The 19,210-nt window shown below is 40.5% G+C and overlaps 3 protein-coding genes across 3 annotated transcripts in view; 1 reads left to right on the top strand and 2 right to left on the bottom strand.

Annotated features, from left to right (window-relative positions):
- Positions 1–19,210, top strand: part of LOC134761888 (chitobiosyldiphosphodolichol beta-mannosyltransferase-like) — a 966,630-nt gene that overhangs the window by 308,077 nt on the left and 639,343 nt on the right. The window lies entirely within an intron of this gene.
- LOC100438016 (ubiquitin carboxyl-terminal hydrolase 17-like protein 6) lies at positions 2,795–4,064 on the bottom strand. The gene is given in 2 exon segments (XM_054561127.2): positions 2,795–3,123; positions 3,126–4,064. Coding segments are annotated over 2 exon segments (1,197 nt in total). The 5' UTR covers positions 3,994–4,064.
- On the bottom strand, positions 10,975–18,291 carry LOC112131751 (beta-defensin 109). Its single transcript, XM_024241743.3, has 2 exons — positions 18,140–18,291; positions 10,975–11,323 (listed from the first exon to the last, which is right to left on the bottom strand). The coding sequence occupies exons 1-2, from the start codon at positions 18,195–18,197 to the stop codon at positions 11,118–11,120; spliced, it is 264 nt and encodes an 87-aa protein (XP_024097511.1). The 5' UTR covers positions 18,198–18,291; the 3' UTR covers positions 10,975–11,117.

The raw sequence follows: 19,210 nt of genomic DNA, 5'->3' as shown, positions 1-19,210 counted from the left end.
AATACAAGAATTTATATTCCTTTGGGTATATACCCAGTAATGGGATTGCTGGGTCAAATGGTATTTCTGATTCTAGGTCTTTGAAAAATTACCACAGTCTCCCAATGTGGTTGAACTAACTTACATTTGCACCAACATTGTAAAAGTGTTCCTATTTCCCCACAGTCTCACCAGCATCTGTTGTTTTTTGACTTTTTAATAATCACCATTCTGACTGGCATGAGATGGTATCTCACTGTGGTTTTTGATTTGTATTTCTCTAATGATCAGTAATGTTGGGCTTTTTTTTTTCATGTTTGTTGGCTGCATAAATGTCTTCTTTTGAGAAGTGTCCACTCATGTCCTTTGCTCACCTTTTTAAATTTTTATTTTTTAAGACCGAGTCTTGCTCTGTCACTCAGGATGGAGTTCAGTGGCACAATCTTGGGTCACTGCAACCTCTGCCTCCCAGATTCAGGCGATTCTTCTCTCTCAGGCTCCTGAGTAGTTGGGATTACAGGCGCGCACCACTACATCTGGCTAATTTATTGTATTTTCAGTAGAGACGTGGTTTCAGCAGCTTGGCCAGGCTGATCTTGAACTCCTGGCCTCAAGTTATCTGCCCACTTCACCCTTCCAAACTGCTGGGATTACAGGCATGAGCCACTGCACCCAGCTATTGCCCACTTTTATATGGGGTTGGATTTTTTATAGTTTTGGGTTTTACATTTAAGTCTTTAATCCATTGTCAGTTCATTTTTGTATAAGGTATAAGGAAGGGGTACAGTTTCAGTTTTCTGCATATGTCTAGCCAGTTTTTCAAGCACCATTTATTATTAAATAGAGAATCCTTTCCCCATTGCTTGTTTTCATTAAAAATAAAATGGTTGTGGATATGCAATCTTATTTCTGATATTTCCATTCCATTCCATTGATCTATATGTCTGTTTTGTACCACTGCCATGCTGTTGGGTTACTGTAGCCTTGTAATATAGTTTGAAGTCAGGTAGCATGATGCCTCTAACTTTGTTATTTTTGCTTAGGATTGTCCTGGGTATATGGGCTCTTTTTTCATTCCATATGAATTTAGAATTAGTTTTTTCCAATTTTGGAAAGAATGTCCATGGTAGTTTATGGGAATAGCATTGAATCTATGAATTACTTTGGGAAGTATGGCGTTTTCATGATATTGATTCTTCCTACCCATGAGCATGGAATGTGTTTCCATTTGTTTGTGTCCTCTCTTATTTCCTTGAGTAGTTGTTTGTAGCTCTCCTTAAAGAATTCCTTCACTTGCCTTGTTAGCTATATTCCTATGTATTTTATACTCTTTGTAGCAATTGTAAACGGGAATTCATTTGTGATTTGGCTCTCTTCTTGTCTACTGTTGGTGTATAAGAATACTTGTGATTTTTGCACACTGGTTTTGTATCTTGAGACTTTACTGAAGTTGCTTATAAGCTTAAGAATCTTTTGGGCTGAGATGATGGGATTTTATAGATATAGGATCATGTCATCTGCAAACAAAGACAGTTCAACTTCTTTTACTATTTGAATATGCATTACTTCTTTCTCATGCCTGATTGCCTTGGCCAGAACTTCCTGTACTATATTGAGTAGGAGTGGTGAGAGAGGGCATACTTGCCTTGAGGCGAATTTCAAACGGAATAATTCCAGCTTTTGCCTATTCAATATGATATTGGCTGTGAGTTTGTCATAAATGTCTCATTATTTCGAGGTATGTTCCGTCAATAAATAGTTTCATGAGGTTTTTAACATAAAGGAATTTTGAATGTTATCAAACACCTTTTCTGAGTCTACTGAAATAATCATGGGGTTTTTGTCTTTAGTTCTGTTTACGTGCTGAATTACATTTATTGATTTCCATATGTTGAACCAGCCTTTCCCCAAAGGGTTGAAGCTAACTTGATCTTGGTGGATAAGCTTTTTGATATGTTGCTGGATTTGGTTTGCCACTATTATATTGAGAATTTTTGCATCAAACTTTATCAGAAATATTAAACTAAAGTCTAGTAAATACATTGAAAATAATAACAGACTGATTAAAAGACTAAATAATATGAATCCTAAGTGTTCTCACAACTGATTTATAGAGTAAAAGAATTGTCAAACCAAATGAGCTTGGCCAGAAACTGTATAGTGTCTGACATGTCTGAACTTCCAGATACTCATTGTGAGGTGGAAATGCAGTATCTATATTTGGTGCAAAATTTCATGTTAATGGAAGCTGAGATGTACCGCAGTCTCAGAGGGACAGAATTCTCGTGTATCTCCCTTTGGCCTATGAGGAATGAAGATTTAGGCTCTGAGGGTTTTGTCAAAATTTACAAGCTGTGAGAAATGGGGACATATTTAGGCCATGAGGAAAGGCCTAGAGGTGTAAAGAAACAGCTTCTGACACAGGGCTCATGAAATCAGGATAGTTTCAGAGTCGATGGTGGAGTGAGCAGAGTATGGTCTTTGGAACCATTACATCCCCTTATTTTTTCATAGGCCAGGGATGTGCAACATACTCAGTTTTCCTGAGAGAAAAGAAAAGAGAGAGCAAGGGACTGATGTGTTATCAGTTTCCACCATCTGCAGTGATTCTGAAATATAGGAGGACAGGAGAATTATCTTTAGAATCATGAGCAATCCAGATGCCATGGTTACACACAAGACACTGGAAGTTCTTACTTCTGGGGCGTAGGCACAAGGCATTGATATTTGTTAAAGCTCATTCACTGATTACAAAGAGAGACAAACAAATAATCTGCTGCAAGATATACTCATGATATTTTACTTCAAACACAATTCACTTGTCTGCAGCGCCAAGGGCTCTTGGCTCCCTGACTCTTGACACACTCTCACTGTGTCTTTCCAATTCACTCTTCTGGATGTAAAATAGGACATAGGCCTGCTGACTCAGGATAGAAGTGATGCCAGAGGCAGTGACCTCGGCATCATCCATTTTATACCACTGGCCTTCTTGAGCTTTGACATAAGAGAAGTAATGTCCATTGTGACAGCTCCACCCGGCGTGGACCAGCACAGCATAGAGGACATAGACAAGAGGTCCTGGGTTCTGCTGAGGCATGTATGGCTGCATGTCAAGGCACTCAGGATATTGCACATTCTTGGCAATTTGTTGCCTGTGACATGGGAGAATCTCTTCAATACAAGGATGAAGACCTTGGCAGAAGTGTGTAAAGTTAACGTCTTGGAGGCAGGCGCCTTCTGGATACAAAGACCACAGTGATAGGCATTCTCTTTATTGAGTTCTTCGGGCTTCACCAACTGTTCCAAAGCTTGCTTCACACTCTGAGCTGCCTGGATATCCAGGGCGATGTCCAGGTAAGGGTCAAAGGTGTCTGAAATGCCCTGGCAGTGGAGACACTTGATTTGAGATCTCCAGTACCCTTCAAATATTTGGTACATGAGGGTGGTGTCCTTAGAGTGATGATCTACCTGCTTGTGCCCGGGAAGGCATGCCTTTCTCATGGCATCCACAGTGAACATCAGAAATTCATGGGCGTCTTCCTGCTTGCCTCAAAGGAAGTCAGCAGCCAATGCCTGTGAAGGCTGGATGACATGGCCAGGATGGTGGAGGGCCCGTGTGATGTGAGCTTGCATAGTACAGAGCATGCAGCACTTGCGACCATGACAAGTTTGAGAGTGCTCCCGGGACAGCATGTAGTTGGCAAGGGGCCGTGTGTATGTCAGGCACTGCAGGGAAGCATTCACGTAGCAGGTATTTCCCATATTCTGGAGCCCAGACCCCACCACAGCAGGTCTCCTGCTACTCAGAGGAAGCTTCTCCCTGGGAGCAAGCTGTCTTGCCACAGGAGCCAAATCATCACAGAGGTCGACACGGGTCTCAGATGAGAGTGGTGACTTCTCCGGGAGAGAAGTCCGCTTGATTTCAGCAAAAGCTGCATCTGGCCGGGAACATGTGAATTTTGAAAAGTGGTTGAACTGCCACTCACCTCCCAAGTAGAGTGAGTCGTCCTCCATGTTGCCTGGAGCAAGGATCGCAAGGTTTTTCTGCTGGGACCGCGGGTTGCAGAAAGACGCTATCTCTTCCGAGAGGGTGTTCCAATGAGTAGCTGTCTAGCCGCATCAGCCCTTATATACCTCACCCCCACCAACCTCGAACACCCCACCCACCCATCAGGTTCGCGAAAAACCAATCAAATATCAGCACTCAATTAAGGAAGGAGTCACAGGGTGTGTCCCCTTGCATTGCTGGGGATTCAACAGACACAGCCCACATCACGCTTTCTAGAACACCTGAATCCAATTAGTCCTCAGGATGATAGGCACATATAATACGAGTGTAACCGGGTTAGGACAGTGGCCACACACTTGCCTTATTTTAGGTAAAACAATTTCAGGGAAGAAATCTTTACCTATGAAACCGTGTGTGTGCGCTTGTGTGTGTGTGTCTGTGTGTGTGTGTGTGTTTGTGCTGAGATGTGCTTCCAAGTGAGTGCTTTTGGCAGATATCATCCTCCTTTCAGCGATTGAAGGACAAGAAGTCGGAAGTGTGCTTTCTGTCTGGAGAATAGTCAATGAATTATAGTAATTAGCACAGCGTATTTTTTTCCTGAATAAAAAAGGAGAGATCCGTGGAATCAAACAGACCTTCCAGCGATAACCTTTCCATGCTCAGCCTATTGTTTGTGTATCCGAGTGAAATTACCTGCCAGTGGGGAACAAGACAAGTCTTTGCATGAAATGCTCTTATGGAAGTTAGATTCCCAAAGAATAAAGCATCAAGTGGTAGAAACATGCACTGAAGTTTGAAGAGATACTCAGTGCACAAAGTAGAATGTGAAAGACTTTTGGGACATCATGCAATCACCGAGAGACTAATTGATGACATTCCCCAAATTTATGTTTACCGGAAAAGAGAAATAGTCATGACATGGTACAGTCAGTGGTTTCAGACGTCCGACGGCAGTTTAAGAAAACATGAAACAAAAAACTTGAGAAATCAGAAGTATCCCAACTAAAACCTTTGGTTTATGAGAGAAATGATGAAAATAGAAGCAACATATCTCCCAGTATGGGTGATAATATTTTCATACCTATGTGCTAATGGATCAACATTGGATAGAGATGAAATAAAAAGTTCTCAATTTGACAAAAGCAAACAAGGAAAATTATACCGTAGAAAATCCTGGGTGATGGGAGTGAGGCCCTGTCTCAAGAAGAAACCGTCGGAGAGGTTTAAAAGCAGGGAGTGAATCAGAGGATTGTATAACATTGTTAATGCTGGCCCTTGTTTCAGTGGCAAAAGGCCCAAATAAGCCGTGTGTCTCATGGATTCTCGCATCAATTGTTCAGGATCTGAGATATTGCCTCCATTTCCAGTTAGGCATTGTATGGTGGAATTGCAGTTAGCACATCTGGTGCAAAAATTTTAATGCTGACGAACGTGGACATGTTCCCTGAGCTAAGAGAGTCGGAATGTAGGTGTGTCTTCAGGCTCTCTGGCTTACCAGGAATGGAGATCCTGGCTCTAGGGGTTTTCCCAAAGTGTCTTAGACAGTAAGCAGCAGGGCAGAATTGAGGCCCGGCGCCAAGGCCTCGAGGTGTAAAGAAACAGCCCTGGCCTCGGGGCCCATGAAATTAGGATGATTTTAAGGAGGATGGTGGAATGAGAGGACTGTGACCTTTGGCCCCATTTCTTTCCCTTGTCTTTTCATGGGCCAGGTGTGCTCAATCAGAAGGCTTCCTGTGCCTGATGTCAAGTGTCCTGGGGGAAGAAAGGAGCACTGTTTGGAAAGATGCTCCACAGGGAGAAAGGAGCCACCATTTTCAGGAGAATGATCCCTGGAAGCCTGAGCAATCCAGATGCCGTGGCTTCACACAAGACGTTGGAGGGTCTTATTCCTGGAGCCGGGACCTGGGCATCGGTGTCCTTTCATACTCATAACTGATTTTGAGGGGAGCCCAACGGATAACCTCTCTGCGAGTCATGCTCATCACACTGTAGTTTTCACACATGTCACACAGAGACCCTGTTCGTATGCACATTTGGGTGCTTGAGCAGGGTTGCACCCAAGATTCTGCGGTTCTACGGAGCCCTGGGTTGTGCACTGGACAACCTTCTTCAGGGGTTGGTCAACTTTGATCACTGCACCTAACGAGAAAGGGACCATGAAATCTAATCAGCAAATACAGAAAAGGAAGGGGCCATTTCCCAGAATCATTTCCACTGGAACACCACGTCGGATAAATAAGTCTGATTGCAGGACAGGGACTGTGCTTCAGAGATGCACCTTTCGCAGCTGGACAGATGACCCGGAATCTCCCCAGATGCAATTTGTAAACACACCAAATGAGATTGATTTCAGGGCTTTCTGAATTTATTTTCATTGAAGACACACAGTCCTGTGTGTGATTTCCTTGACTATCAATACGACTTACTTCCAAATGACTTACATGCCAGTGGGAAAATTTTCCGTTTCAACTCATTGGAAGTGGACACCGTGAAACAGGCAAGTCGGTCTGTTTGTTTCCGGCGTTGTGTGGGTTCCACCAAGAGCACAAGTCCTAGGGCGCCTGAGGTCCTTTCAAAAACCCATGTAAAAACAGCGAGCCAGGGTAAGAAAGAAGAGCACCGTTCCAATCTTCCAAATGCATTCCAGTTTCCACGATTCAAGGTGGCTAGAAGGATCCACGGATGTCCCACATTAGCAAAATTTCACCTTCTCATGCCGACAAACAACTGCGGAATGAAACACACCCCAGGAGAAAATAGTAAACCCAATCCCCTGCAATAACCTCACACGCAAACCTACACGTCAACAGGTCATCATTGATGATGAGACCCTGAGGAAACCACATCATGGAGATCAGCCCTTCTCTCCTGTAAGGAACTCATCCTATGAAAGAGCAATTGGTGGCTGCAAGAGCTGTCTCTGGGACAGCTGTTCATGTCTATATCTGCAGGGTAACCCTCATAGTCATATGCAGTCTTATCCATAGTCATATCTGTAGTCAGACTCCAGTTTGACTGAGTGAAAGGAGAAACTAAACATTTATTACTGAATAATAACATTAATAAACCATCTTAATGATAGTAATAATAAACATATTGATGAGCATTAACAAGAATGATGATGATTATTATGATACTAATATCCATAATTAATCATTTTAATATTGATAATAATACTAACACTGTGGACTTGGGACCTAAAGAGCAGTTTCTCCTGACAATTATCCCATATTTGGCCACATGGGGTAATATCGAGTTCCAGAAGGCAAAGATTAACATTCAGAAAAATAGGAAAAACAACCTGCAGGTAGACATGTGCACACATGGGGACTCTATGGATAAATACTAAAGTGACTCTTGTTCTGGATCTCCATGCTAACAAACATGCACCAGCTTTCAGGAGGTAGCACAGCTGGCTGATGGGGCAAGGCTTCTTGAAAACATGGCAGGAGTCAGAAATCACACATGCTGCCCAGCAGCAGAGCTCATGACAAGCAGTAAACCCCAGCAAAAGGACCTGGCTGCCCTTCTGCCATCTGCTCTCTCATGGCCCCTCTTGACTAGTACATCTAGGCACTGGCGTAACCTTCACTTGCTATAGGAGGGCATAATCCTCAGTATTTTCCCACCTGCAAGAAAGACAAAAATTAACTGAATACCATGGCTTCTGGGTATCCTTAGTGGGCTTAGTGTATTTTGCATTTGCTTTAACAGGCCAGTTATCCAGGCAGTGACTTTCAGTACAGCTACAGTCACCTCTGGACACCTGCAGAGACTTTAAAAATTTCCAGAAGGTCAGGAATTTTTGGAGACCTTTCTCATGGCTACGTTGCCTGCAAAGGTGAATTAATAAGCTTCTGAACTGACTTAGAAAATGTTTCAGAGACTCTGGTGGGCAGATAGACCCTCTCCTGCCACTCCGGATAGATGTATCTGCGTCACACACACCTGATTTAACAACATCTTATTATCTCAGGTGGGTAACAGACAGCAATTTAGGACCTTTCCCAGTGTGGATAAGAGATATTGAGTTGGCTTAGAAATATGTTAAATAGACTAGATGAGGCAAGAAAGCCCATTCTGGGGCTCAAAAGCCTGCACATAGAGTTGCTGGCACATAAAGGGTATGTATAACTTCTTTCTCAGCCCATGAGAAGATCAGGATATACTTCATCAGTATACCATGCTGGTATGAAGAGATTCTTGCCTCCAAAGGGACTCAGAATATTTCAGGGAACCTGCATTAGTCCATTTTTACATTGTTGTAAAGACACTACCCCAAACTGGGTAATTTACAAAGGGAAGATGTTTAATTAATTCACAGTTCTGCATCACTGGGGAGGCCTCATGAAACTTACAGTCATGGTGGAAGGCAAGACAGAAGCAGGCACCTTTTTTCACAAGGTGGCAGGAGAGAGAAGTGAGTGCACAGAAAAAAAAAAAACCTCCTACTTTTAAAACCATCAGATCTCCTAAGAATTCACCACTATCATGAGGATAGCATGAAGTAAACTTCTTCGACACATGGCAATTACAGGACCCTCTGTCGATGTGTGGGGATAATAATTTGAGATGAGGTTTGGGTGGGGACACAGAGCCAAACCATATTATTCTGCTCCTGGCACCTCCCAAATCTCATGTCTTTTATATATATTTCAAAACCAATCATGCGTTCCCAACAGTTCCCCAAAGTCTTAACTGATTCCAGCATAACTCAAAACCTCAAGTCCAAAGTCTTATTTGAGACAAGTCCCTTCTGCCTATCAGCCTATAAAATTAAAAAAAAAAAAAGTTAGTTACATCCACAATGGGGACCTCATGACCCTGACCAGTGCCCTATCCTACTGTGGCTCAACTGATATCCAAGATGCAAGACAAAGTCCTTTTTACTCTTTCCTCTAATCTCTAGCAGAAGGAAGCGGTCTTTTTTGGAGCTGCAAGCTGTGCTGCCTGGGGTTGGGGGAGTGGTAATGCAAGTACTCCTTTAGCTGTCCTGGCTGGTGTCTCAGTAGGTTTTATGGCTGCTCACCTCAGTACACTGGCTCTGAGCACAGTACTATTGTGTCTGCAGTAGTGTATGAGATGGAAGATAAGCCTCCATTCTCCAAGACCCTTCTTGAACATCAAGGCTGCCTGATTGTTGGGATATAGCTACAGACTTCCCTCACTTAGCCTAGCATGCACATGTTCCTCTGCTGGAAAAAAACCAAAAACAAACAAACCACCAAACAACTTCCCACAAGTGGAATGTTCTGGGACTCAAGGCCATCTAGATTATTTTGTCCCCAGGGTGCTCCCTTGATGTGGTGTGCTTCCTCTTTCCTCAGTGTAGGAGTCCCTGAAATTCAGATTACTGCATATGCTGCTGCTGCTTCTCTGGGTCTAGCTACCCAGTAGGGCTGCCACACACCAGGCTGGTGGTCAAGAATGTCTGCAATGGATCCAGTGATGTAATCTGTCCTCAAGTCTCACAGCAGTGTGTATCAGCAGCTGATCAGATGGGGATGGCAGGGGAGTGATGTAGACTCTGAGAGATTCCTTGGTTATAAATAGTCCTAGTGTGTTGTGTGTTGGATTTCTCAAATGCCAGTTGTAGTAGTAATGAACTTATCACATGGACAGACTCAGGGCCTCCTGGTTAGCCAGAGTGATGCAAGCAATGGTAACAGTTATGGTCAATCACAACTTTTCTCCTTCCTGGGTGCTATGTTATTCTGCCTGCAGATGCTGTAAAGGACTGTGTCAGTAGGCCTTCAGCCAGGAAGTGGTGCTTCCAAAAGACTGCCAGCTGTGGTGGTAGTGGTGAGATTTGGACTTGCCTTATGTTACCCATGGGAGGCACTCTGGTGTCTCAGGAAATCGGTGGAGCCATAGAGCTTCTAAAAGTTTCTTCTGTTATTTGTGTTAATCTACCAGGGTAGGTGGTTGAGCAAAGCCAGGTGGGAACTAGGTCAGGTAAGGTGATGCTCTGGCTCTCTACGTGTGGGACAAGCCGTGGCTCCAGTGGCAATTGGAAGGCAGTTCTTGGGCCACTGGGGTAATTTTACAGAGAGAAGTGAAGCTGTCTCTGCCACTGTACAAGGAGAGTCCATATGAAGAATGGGGAGTAGCAGCTTGGTAGTAAGCCCCATCCAGCTCCCACACACTTGGCAAGGCAGGTCTCACACCCACAGTGTTCCACTGGGAGTAGCTAGCTAAGTTTCAAGAAGTCTGAGCTCAGAACTCAAAACTGACCCATACCATAAGCCTCTCCTATGGAGACAGCAACTGCAACCTTCAGGCCACACCCTTCCTGATCCACCTGCAGAGCAGGGGCCCCCAGCTCCTGTGCTTGCTGCTGCAGCAGACTTCCCACTGACTTCTCAGTTCTGGCCTGGGGAGTTAGTCCCCAGTCAAGATTATATCAAACATTTCAGTTGGGAGGTTCTCTCAACCTGTGACCACCGTCTGAGTTATCTGGCAGACTTCTAGGAGGTCCTCTCTGAGGTAGAATCAGAAATGGCTGCCCTCCATCCTGCCAGAAACTGGGAATGTGCTGGAGATTCAAAGCACATCCCAATGCCACTCCTCATATACTCACCACTCTTCCCTAAATCAGCTCCAGCGCTGCGTAGGGTTAAGGCCTTCCCTCCCGGCCTGGACTGATAGGTTTCCCAGTGGAAGTGTATACCTTAGAGTCAGTTTACCCCCATCTCACACCCTGGAAACTTACAATTTTCTGCCTAGCTTATGGCATAAGCTGCATCCTGCTTCTTCTTTCAAATGGTCCGTGGCTTATTTCAATTTTCCTGTTAAATTCCTGTGTTGCTTCTTGAAAGAAAGTTCACAGTGTGAATCTCTACACAACATTTTGTCTTTCCAAGGGCAAGAGGCAGACTAACAATGCCTTCAATCCACCATCTTGGAAAACAAAAGTAACAGTTTTCTCATTTTTAAAAGTTTTGTTAAGATCTGTTAATGACTTACAAAGAAATAGTACTTGGGTATATTTGAAATTAGTATTTATTCATTTATGTTGTTAAGTGAAAATGCAAGATGGTTATCAAGATGGAAGTACTTAATATGTATATTTTAATATTCTTACATGCAAATAACTTCACTTTTGATGTGTTTTTATTTTATCTCAGTTTCATTTCAACTTTGGTTTAAGGGGTTCTTGATAATCTGACATGATAAGTGGTGTTGGAATTGGCATTAAAATCCACCATGCTCTACAGCACTTCATCCTTCTTCGGCAGGCACCAATTTGATCTTCTACTACTTTACAGACATCTCTTCTGCAAACACCAGACAAATTGAGACAATGACCTTCAGCAGCACCCAAACCACCTCTTACTGCAGGAAAGAAGATCCAGTGAGACAGTTAGTCCACAATTGGAATGTAAATCCATAAACACTCTTAAGTAATAGAATAAATTTAGTATGAGCATTTTTATGTGGGAGCTCTTGAAATGGTTGCTGCTCATATGTCAGAGACACATGCAGATTAAGAAAGGTAGCAGTACCAATCCTGGTTTGGCCCAAGAGTCACTACATTTTTGGTGGGGAAAAGCGATGTGAGAGGAGATGGTACATCTTCATCTTTTTCTCTGTGTTTTCTGTCAGAAAGTGCTGTTGCTTACCCCAGTGGCAAAAAATGTCAGTGTCTTCTGCCAGAGTGGGTTACTGAGGACCATGGTGGTTCCACCTTGTGGCTGATACAGATAGTCCCTTTCTGCTTTTGTTTCTAGCCAAAAAAGATGTTTCTGGCATCTCAGGTATGCTGATTTCAGCAGTTGTTTTTTCTATGTGGCTATTCTTTTTTCTTTCACTCTCTCTCTCTCTCTCCCTCTTCTTCTTTTTTTTTTTTTTTTTTTTTTTTTGGCTTCACTGTGTTGCCATAGTTTCTAAAATGGTCCCTTGAACACTCTCAGGGCTATTTTGGTTTGCACAAAGCTATCTATATATTTTTTCTTGGGGGGAGGGTATAGAGCTAAAGGTTGGTATATCCTGCTCCTGCTCCCCCAAGTGACATTATTCCCCCAAGCTAATATTTCAGGCTTTCAATTCATTCATGCTTTCATCTGTTCAAACATAAGTAGAAATTACTTTTTCTCCCCACATTTATATTTAATCTACTTTAATTGCTAATAGTGTCTTAATCGTAGAATACATTAGTTAGAAAAAAGATATTTTTGACATTATAAATTATTATTTCAATTTGTGTCTAAAAGTGGAAAATATTAGAATGCTTAACATTTATTATTGTGTTCAGACCAGTATTTTCTCCAGATGACCTTTATTACAATAAAGATAATTTAATGAAGATTTCTCTAATGGTAAAGCTGATGGCTTTGTGCTATTATAATATCCTTAAAATAAACTGACAGTCTGGTGAAAAGAACAACTAAAGCAAGGATTAGGAAAGAAACAGTTAATACCTTCATTTTGATCTCACTCTGCATTAAGAGTCTTCATTGTGTCAAAGTTTTATTATACTTTAAGTAATTTAATGTTTATTTAATAATAAATGGATCCTATTAAATATGATTTTTAAAATTATAATCACATTACTTTTATTCACATCTGTCTACTGATGCCATTCCTAGATGAGAATGGTATAACATTATTTTATTTTTTTCATTTAGCCACGTCTTTATTTACTTAGGTTTATGCTGTATCAAACAATGTATGTGTGGGAGTAATGGGTGATTCAGGAATGCATGAGGAGGAGATTTAAGCTCTTTAACCTTGAATAATTAAAATTAGCAACATAGTATTGAAATACATACATAACACTCAAGTGGTACTTTCAAAATAATGTATATTTCTTCTGTTTATTTGTAGCTTTTAAACTCAGCTAGAAGCATTCTATTTACTTTAGGCACCATAAGTCTGAAAGTCTGTAGTGAAAACTACGTAGTAAATGATGCTAATTCATGTGCTCCCACCTGTGGAAGAATTGAATGTCTTAGATAAAAAAGGTGGTGCAATTGGTGTACAAAGTATCTTAGAATATAATTTGGTGGTGGTTTTTCTGTTTCTGTAGTAGAGTAACATATATAATATACCCATTTCATCAAGTTATTTAAATAAGCCTTCGAATGGGGAGAATTGAAAATAATACTGTGAATCCTGGTAAACATTTAAAAATAATGAGAAGAATTTTGCCTTTACAAAGTCAAAATTTGTCTGAATACAACTCATATAGCAATTTCATAGCAAAACACTTCCTTCAATCCTATTAAAGTCAGAAGGAAAAGAAGAATGCCCACTGTCAATGCTGTATTAATATAGTTCTAAAAGTTTTGGACAATGAAATATGTTGTAAGAAGAGAAGTCAGGGGAGACTTGAGCCCATTGTTTTTCCTCTCCTTCTATACCTCCAAAAATACAACTGGAATGTAACGTTTTGAAGAATCTATAGTAGTGTCCCAAATCATAGAATACTATGAATGCATCTGAATCTGAGATATCCCCAAAAGATACAAAATAAGTGTGATTACAATGAAAGAGATTTAGGCTTTTGGCCATGACTGCAAGTTAGCTGCTCTCAAGTGACTGCTGCTATAAAACAAATATATTTTAGAGGATCTCTTTGAGACATTTCTATTCTTGAAAATGGTTAGGCAAGTTCTTAAAATATCTCCTCTTTCAAACACAAAAATAGTCTGTGAACTGGAGCTTGAGCACTGGGCACTTTGTATTGGATAGCTGATGGAGGGGGATGAGGGTTTCCCAGATCTTCTGGGAAGATCTGCTATTATCAGCAATGCTAATGGTGGTACTACTGACTCTTGGGCCATCAGAAATTCCAGTTTGTTAATCCTGGAACTTGTATATTGAGATAAAGCATTGAGTCAGTTTTGCAGAGGAAGTTTGGATAATAGCATTCTCATTTCAGACCGTAGAATGATGGCAGATTAAGGATGAGCAATGAGTTCAGTATTAAAAATGATCAGGTAAGCAAGACACCATGTATAAAAGTTAATGAAATGAATAGCATATTTAAACCCTTGTAAACTATATGTATTGAAATTGTCAATGTGGAGAAATAATTAAGCAGCTATGTATCGATTGTTTAAAGAAACAATCTACTATTACAAAGATGTAAAAACAATAGTAAAACAATATAGATGATAGAAAAAATGGGCAGGTCTGGCTGGGCATTGTGGCTCATGTCTGTAATCCTAGCACTTTGGGAGGCTGAGGTGGGTGGATCATGAGGTCAGGAGTTCCAGACCAGCATGCGCAAGATGGTGAAAACTTGTCTCTACTAAAAAATATATATATATATATATATATATATATATATATATATATATATATATATAAATTAGCCGAGCATGGTGGTGGGCATCTGTAGTCCCAGCTACTCAGGAGGCTGAGGCAGGAAAATCACTTGAACCCGGGAGGCAGAGGTTGCAGTGAGCCAAGATCGCACCACTGCACTCCAGCCTGGGTGACAGAGCGAGACTCTATCTCCAAAAAAAAAAGGCAGGTCTGAAACAAAAAAATAATTTAAAAATAAATGCAAGTTATTAATGATATATTAGACACAGGTAACAGGACAGTTAGTAAAGAAAAAATGTTTGAATGATATACCCAGAATGTAGCACGGAAACAGAAGTTCTAACATTTATTTAATTCAAATATGGGGGGAGAGAAGTGTAAGAGGATTCACTGTTTCAAGAGAGTCTTAAAAAGAAATTAGGAAAAAGTATAAATCCATTGATTCAAAGAATGTATTTCTAACAGATGATATAAAAATAAATTCACATTATTAAATTATAAATTATAAAACATTAAAACCAAACACCAGACCACACAAACATTGAAAAAATGACCATTTATAATGAAATAATATTTATCTGATTATTATAGTAAAGCAAAAACTAAAAACGAGTAAACTAGTATCAACAAATATTGAGAGAAAATAACTGTTAGTATAGAATTGGGTACTCAGTAATGCTGTCTTTCAAGAACAAAAATAACAATATGGAATTGACAGATAAAAATTGTTCACTATCAAGAGATCTGCAGCAAATAAAATTTCAAAGGCTACATATCAGGAAGAAAGAATTTAACCCAAAAGCTGATCTCAGAGTCAACTTGGAATTCCATAAATATCACTAAACTGATGATAATAGTAATACTTTCTGACATGGGGGGATTCTGAAAAGAAGTGAACTTTTACTTTTGTTTAGAATTTAGAAAGTTATAGAAAAATGCTCTTGCCCTGACAAAGAGAATAAGCTGGATAATCTATAGATCATAGATTTCATTTTAAAAGACAGAGCTGAGGTCTCAAAAAAAGCTAATTAACTTAAATTCAGAGTGATGAAGCCCTACTGAAAAAAGAACGGATCCACAGATGCTTTGTGTGTACCTGAGTTGCAGCAGCAGAAGCAGGAGGAAGCTGCCCTTGATGGAGATAAGAAGCAAACAAGTGAACCTCAAGCAAATATTGAAAGGCTGAGTGTGGGCTTGTGATAGTTTAGCATCAGTAGGGGCCCAGACACACTCACTCTCACTCACTAATGCTTTAATGCTTTTCTTTTCTTTCTCTTTCTTTCTTTCTTTTCCTTCTTTTTTTTTTTTTTTTTTTTTTTATGAAGTGTCACTCTGTCGCCCAGGCTAGAGTGCAATGGCGCGATCTCGGCTCACTGCAACCTCTGCCTCCAGGGTTCAAGCGATAGTCCTGCCTCAGCCTCCCGAGTAGCTGGGACTACAGGCACGTGCCACCACGCCCGGCTAATTTTTTGTATTTAGTAGAGACAGGGTTTCACCGCGTTAGCCACTGACCTCGTGATCTGCCCGCCTCGGCCTCCCAAAGTGCTGGGATTACAGGCGTGAGCCACCGCGCCCGGCCCCACTAATGGGTTTTTCATGACCTATCTTGTGTGCTCTCCTAGGTAAGATCAGACGGAGAGCAGAACTACCTGAGACACTTTTGAGGGACAGGAATGTAGGAACTGCTGCAATTTGAGGTCAGAGCATGGTAAAGGTCTCACTGTGAGAATCGGGGAAAATCCACTGTTACTGGGGAGTGGGTTGGGGAGCTGAGAGAATCCCCCCTTCACTCTCTTTTCTCACAGGTGCATAAGAAGAGAGGCCTGATGAGGTCTGAAGGCAGGGCAGGGCAGGTAGCTGAGAGAAGAAGATTCTCTGGTCTTTCACTGAGTGTGAGGCAGCTACTGCCCGAGGTTGGGCAAGGGATGGGAGCCCTGAGAGATTCTTGAGGTGCAGAGATAGAGGCTTGCTGAGGATGAAAGTGGACAGGAAAGCTAAGAGAGGCTCCAATGCTGATGGTGGCACTCTGCAAGAAGAGAAAATCTGTTTGTAGAGGTTTATGAGGGAAAATCGTGAGTTCAGTTTTGGATATACATTACTTTTGAAGTCAAGTGTCCAAGTAGATATACCAGTTATGCAGTTGGATAATTTATTATAAGCCTGGAGTTCAAAAGGAGGTCCAAAAGGAGAATTTAAAGGGATGAGACTTGCTGAGCCCCTCCAAAGAGTGTGTGGTGAGGGAGAAGAGAAGAGGACCAGGAACTGAGCTCTGGAGCTCTCCTATAGGAGGTGTGATACAAAAAGATGAGGAAGAAACAAAGGAAGCCGAAGTGGTAGCTCCGGTGAGATAGGCTGAGAATCAAGGGAATGTGCTGTCCTGGAAGCCAAGTGAGGAAAGTATACTGTGAAGAAGGAAGTGATTATTTGTGTCAAATGCTGCTAATAGGCCAATTAAAGTTGTAGTGAAAAATGATCATTGGATCTAGCAATATGGAGATTATTCATAACTTTGACAAAAGTGGTGTCAATAGCATGATCGAAAAAGGGGGAGAGAGCCTGATTGGGATATATTTAAGAAACAGTGAGAGGACAGGAATTGAAGACAGAGAGTATGGACAACTATTTTAAGATGTTTTGCTGAAAAGTAGAGCAAAAAATGGAATGACAGCTGGCATCAGAAGAAAAGCAAGGACATTCTTTTACTTAGATCAGAAAAACAACAGCATATTTGTATGCTGATGGTAATAATTTACTAGCATCAAAATTAATGGCACAGTCATGATATAGTGAACTGCAACAGGAAAATCCCCAAGTACACAGTGAAGAGGGAATATAATACACAAATTTAAAAATTATTTGAATCTCTGAAACATCTGTTTCAATATTAACCTTTCATTCCTGCAATAGTTATTTTAAGCATGTTCTCATTTTCTCTTGTTCAGTGTTGCCAGGTTATTATAAAGTGTATTAGACTTTTTGAAAAACGTTTTTTAAAATACTACTTTTTCTCATTTGTTTCATTAATTTATATTTTGTATTTATAATTTTCCCTTTATCTTCTTTAGGTTTATTATGCTGTTTTTTTCCAAAAGCCCCCAAAATTAATGCTTAGCCCATTAAATTTTAGCCATTTTTGTATTGAAAGTTATGTTACCCATTTCTGTGTGGTTACCTGTAATATACCATGAGCAGCACTTCTCGGTGTCTTTGCTCCTTATTAATTCACTTGTCTGAAGTTCCTTTAACTCTCCTTTCTAGTCCTCAGTTTCACTTTGCAAATCATTTTTTATTCATAACCACATAAAACAATTTATTTTGAAAAGTCCCTCATATAATTTTCTCTTATTCTAGGATTATAATTTTTCTGTTTGTCCCTTCGAATAAAACTTTCAGATTTGTCAACACTCATTTAGCAGTAGCTCCTATTGATAGGATTCCATCCATCTCTTTTGACCTAGTGAGTGAATATAATTATAGATGCCACAGAAATTTAATCCTGTCAGATCTAACTGCCTGCGTATAAATTCCATGTCCCACAAAGGCATCTCATTGAGGTCACATTCTGTTGTATCCTTACTTTGTATCTTGAGATGTCTTGGTGGGGCATTGAAATTTATATGTAGGCAGTTTGATCTGACAGGATTGAATTTCAGCAGCATCCATTATTATATCCGCTCACTAGGTCAAAAGACATGGATGGAATCTTATCAACAGGAGCTACTGCTAAATGAGTCTCTTTTCTATTTTTCCCTATTATAATCCTAGTGAAGCTGTAAATATTAGGTTCTTGAACCCACAGGACTGTTTCTAGGATCTTGTCTGGCCAGGGATATAGCCTTCTAATCTGCAGAACCTTATAGTAATCAGCTACCAACTTACCTGGGGATAAGAGAATTGAAAAGAGAAGGAGAATAAGGAGAAGCAAATGGAGTCTCATTGCTGAAGGGCCAGCATCAATGTGGGTTGAGCCTGGAGTCTCGGCATTGTGGATCTGGGCCTTTTTATGATGCTGTCTGAGTCTGTGATTTGTCCTTGATTAGTAGAGCCTAACGAAAAGAGAATAACTAAATCTCCCACAGGAAACTTCCAGGGACACACAAGTACATAAATGTGGTGATATCTCAATGGATGAGAAAGCAGGTGAATGCTATTTATTTCCCAAAGACTCAGGATGTCTTTGTTGTCACCTGCTTTCTTTATTATTTTCGACATGCACATGCAATAATCATTGATCTTACTTTATACATCTATTGTTTGCCAGGCAACATAGTAGGAACTGAGGTAAAATTGTTATACACAAACTGTACATAATTAATGGATATAGTTTGGCAAGTTTGCACGTATATATTACTCTTGTTACCACAACCAATATCCAGGTAATAATATATCCATCACCTCCAAATGTTTCCTACGTCCTTTTGTTGTTGTTGTTATTGTTGTTGTTGTTGTCAGAACCCCTAAGATCGACCCTTTTAACAAATTGTTAGATATAAATACCTCATTGTTAACTATAGGTACTATGTTTTGGAGCCTATCTCTGTAATTGACTCATTTTGTATAGCTTTAACCCTTGAACAATAACTCCCCATGTTGCTCTTTCCCCAGTCAATAAAACACCAAACTCTTTTAAAGCACATTCTACATAATCCACTTTATGAAGCTTTTCCTAACATTCTTTTATCTGCTCCCCCCCCCCCAGTAAAGGGAACTACTAATATAACAATTACCTATTTTGTATTATTGTGTCTTTTCCATACATTCCTTCATGAACCCATTATCTCCCATTTCTTTATTATGAAGTAAAATAAAATGACATGATTTTAAAAATGAAATCACAAAAGGGCTTTGTAAAATTATGATGTACCACTGCTTATTTGTAAGAATTCAAGTTACATTAGGGGTTTTTAAAAATCTTTTGTTTTTATTTGTTGCATATTGTGAGCACATTGT

Source organism: Pongo abelii, chromosome 7, assembly GCF_028885655.2.
Source record: "Pongo abelii isolate AG06213 chromosome 7, NHGRI_mPonAbe1-v2.0_pri, whole genome shotgun sequence".
In the NCBI taxonomy this organism is placed as follows: Eukaryota; Metazoa; Chordata; class Mammalia; order Primates; family Hominidae; genus Pongo; species Pongo abelii.
The sequence above is the reverse complement of the archived record's forward strand: the minus strand, read 5'-3'. Positions and strand labels throughout refer to the sequence as shown.

What these genes read in the sequence shown, in the direction of transcription:
- LOC112131751 (XM_024241743.3), bottom strand. Translation starts at nt 18,197, where the DNA reads ATGAGACTCCATTTGCTTCTCCTTATTCTCCTTCTCTTTTCAATTCTC. An exon ending in TTCAATTCTCTTATCCCCAG is followed by an intron (nt 11,324 to 18,139) that starts GTAAGTTGGTAG and finishes TCTTTCCTGCAG; the next exon opens with TAAGAGGTGGTTTGGGTGCT.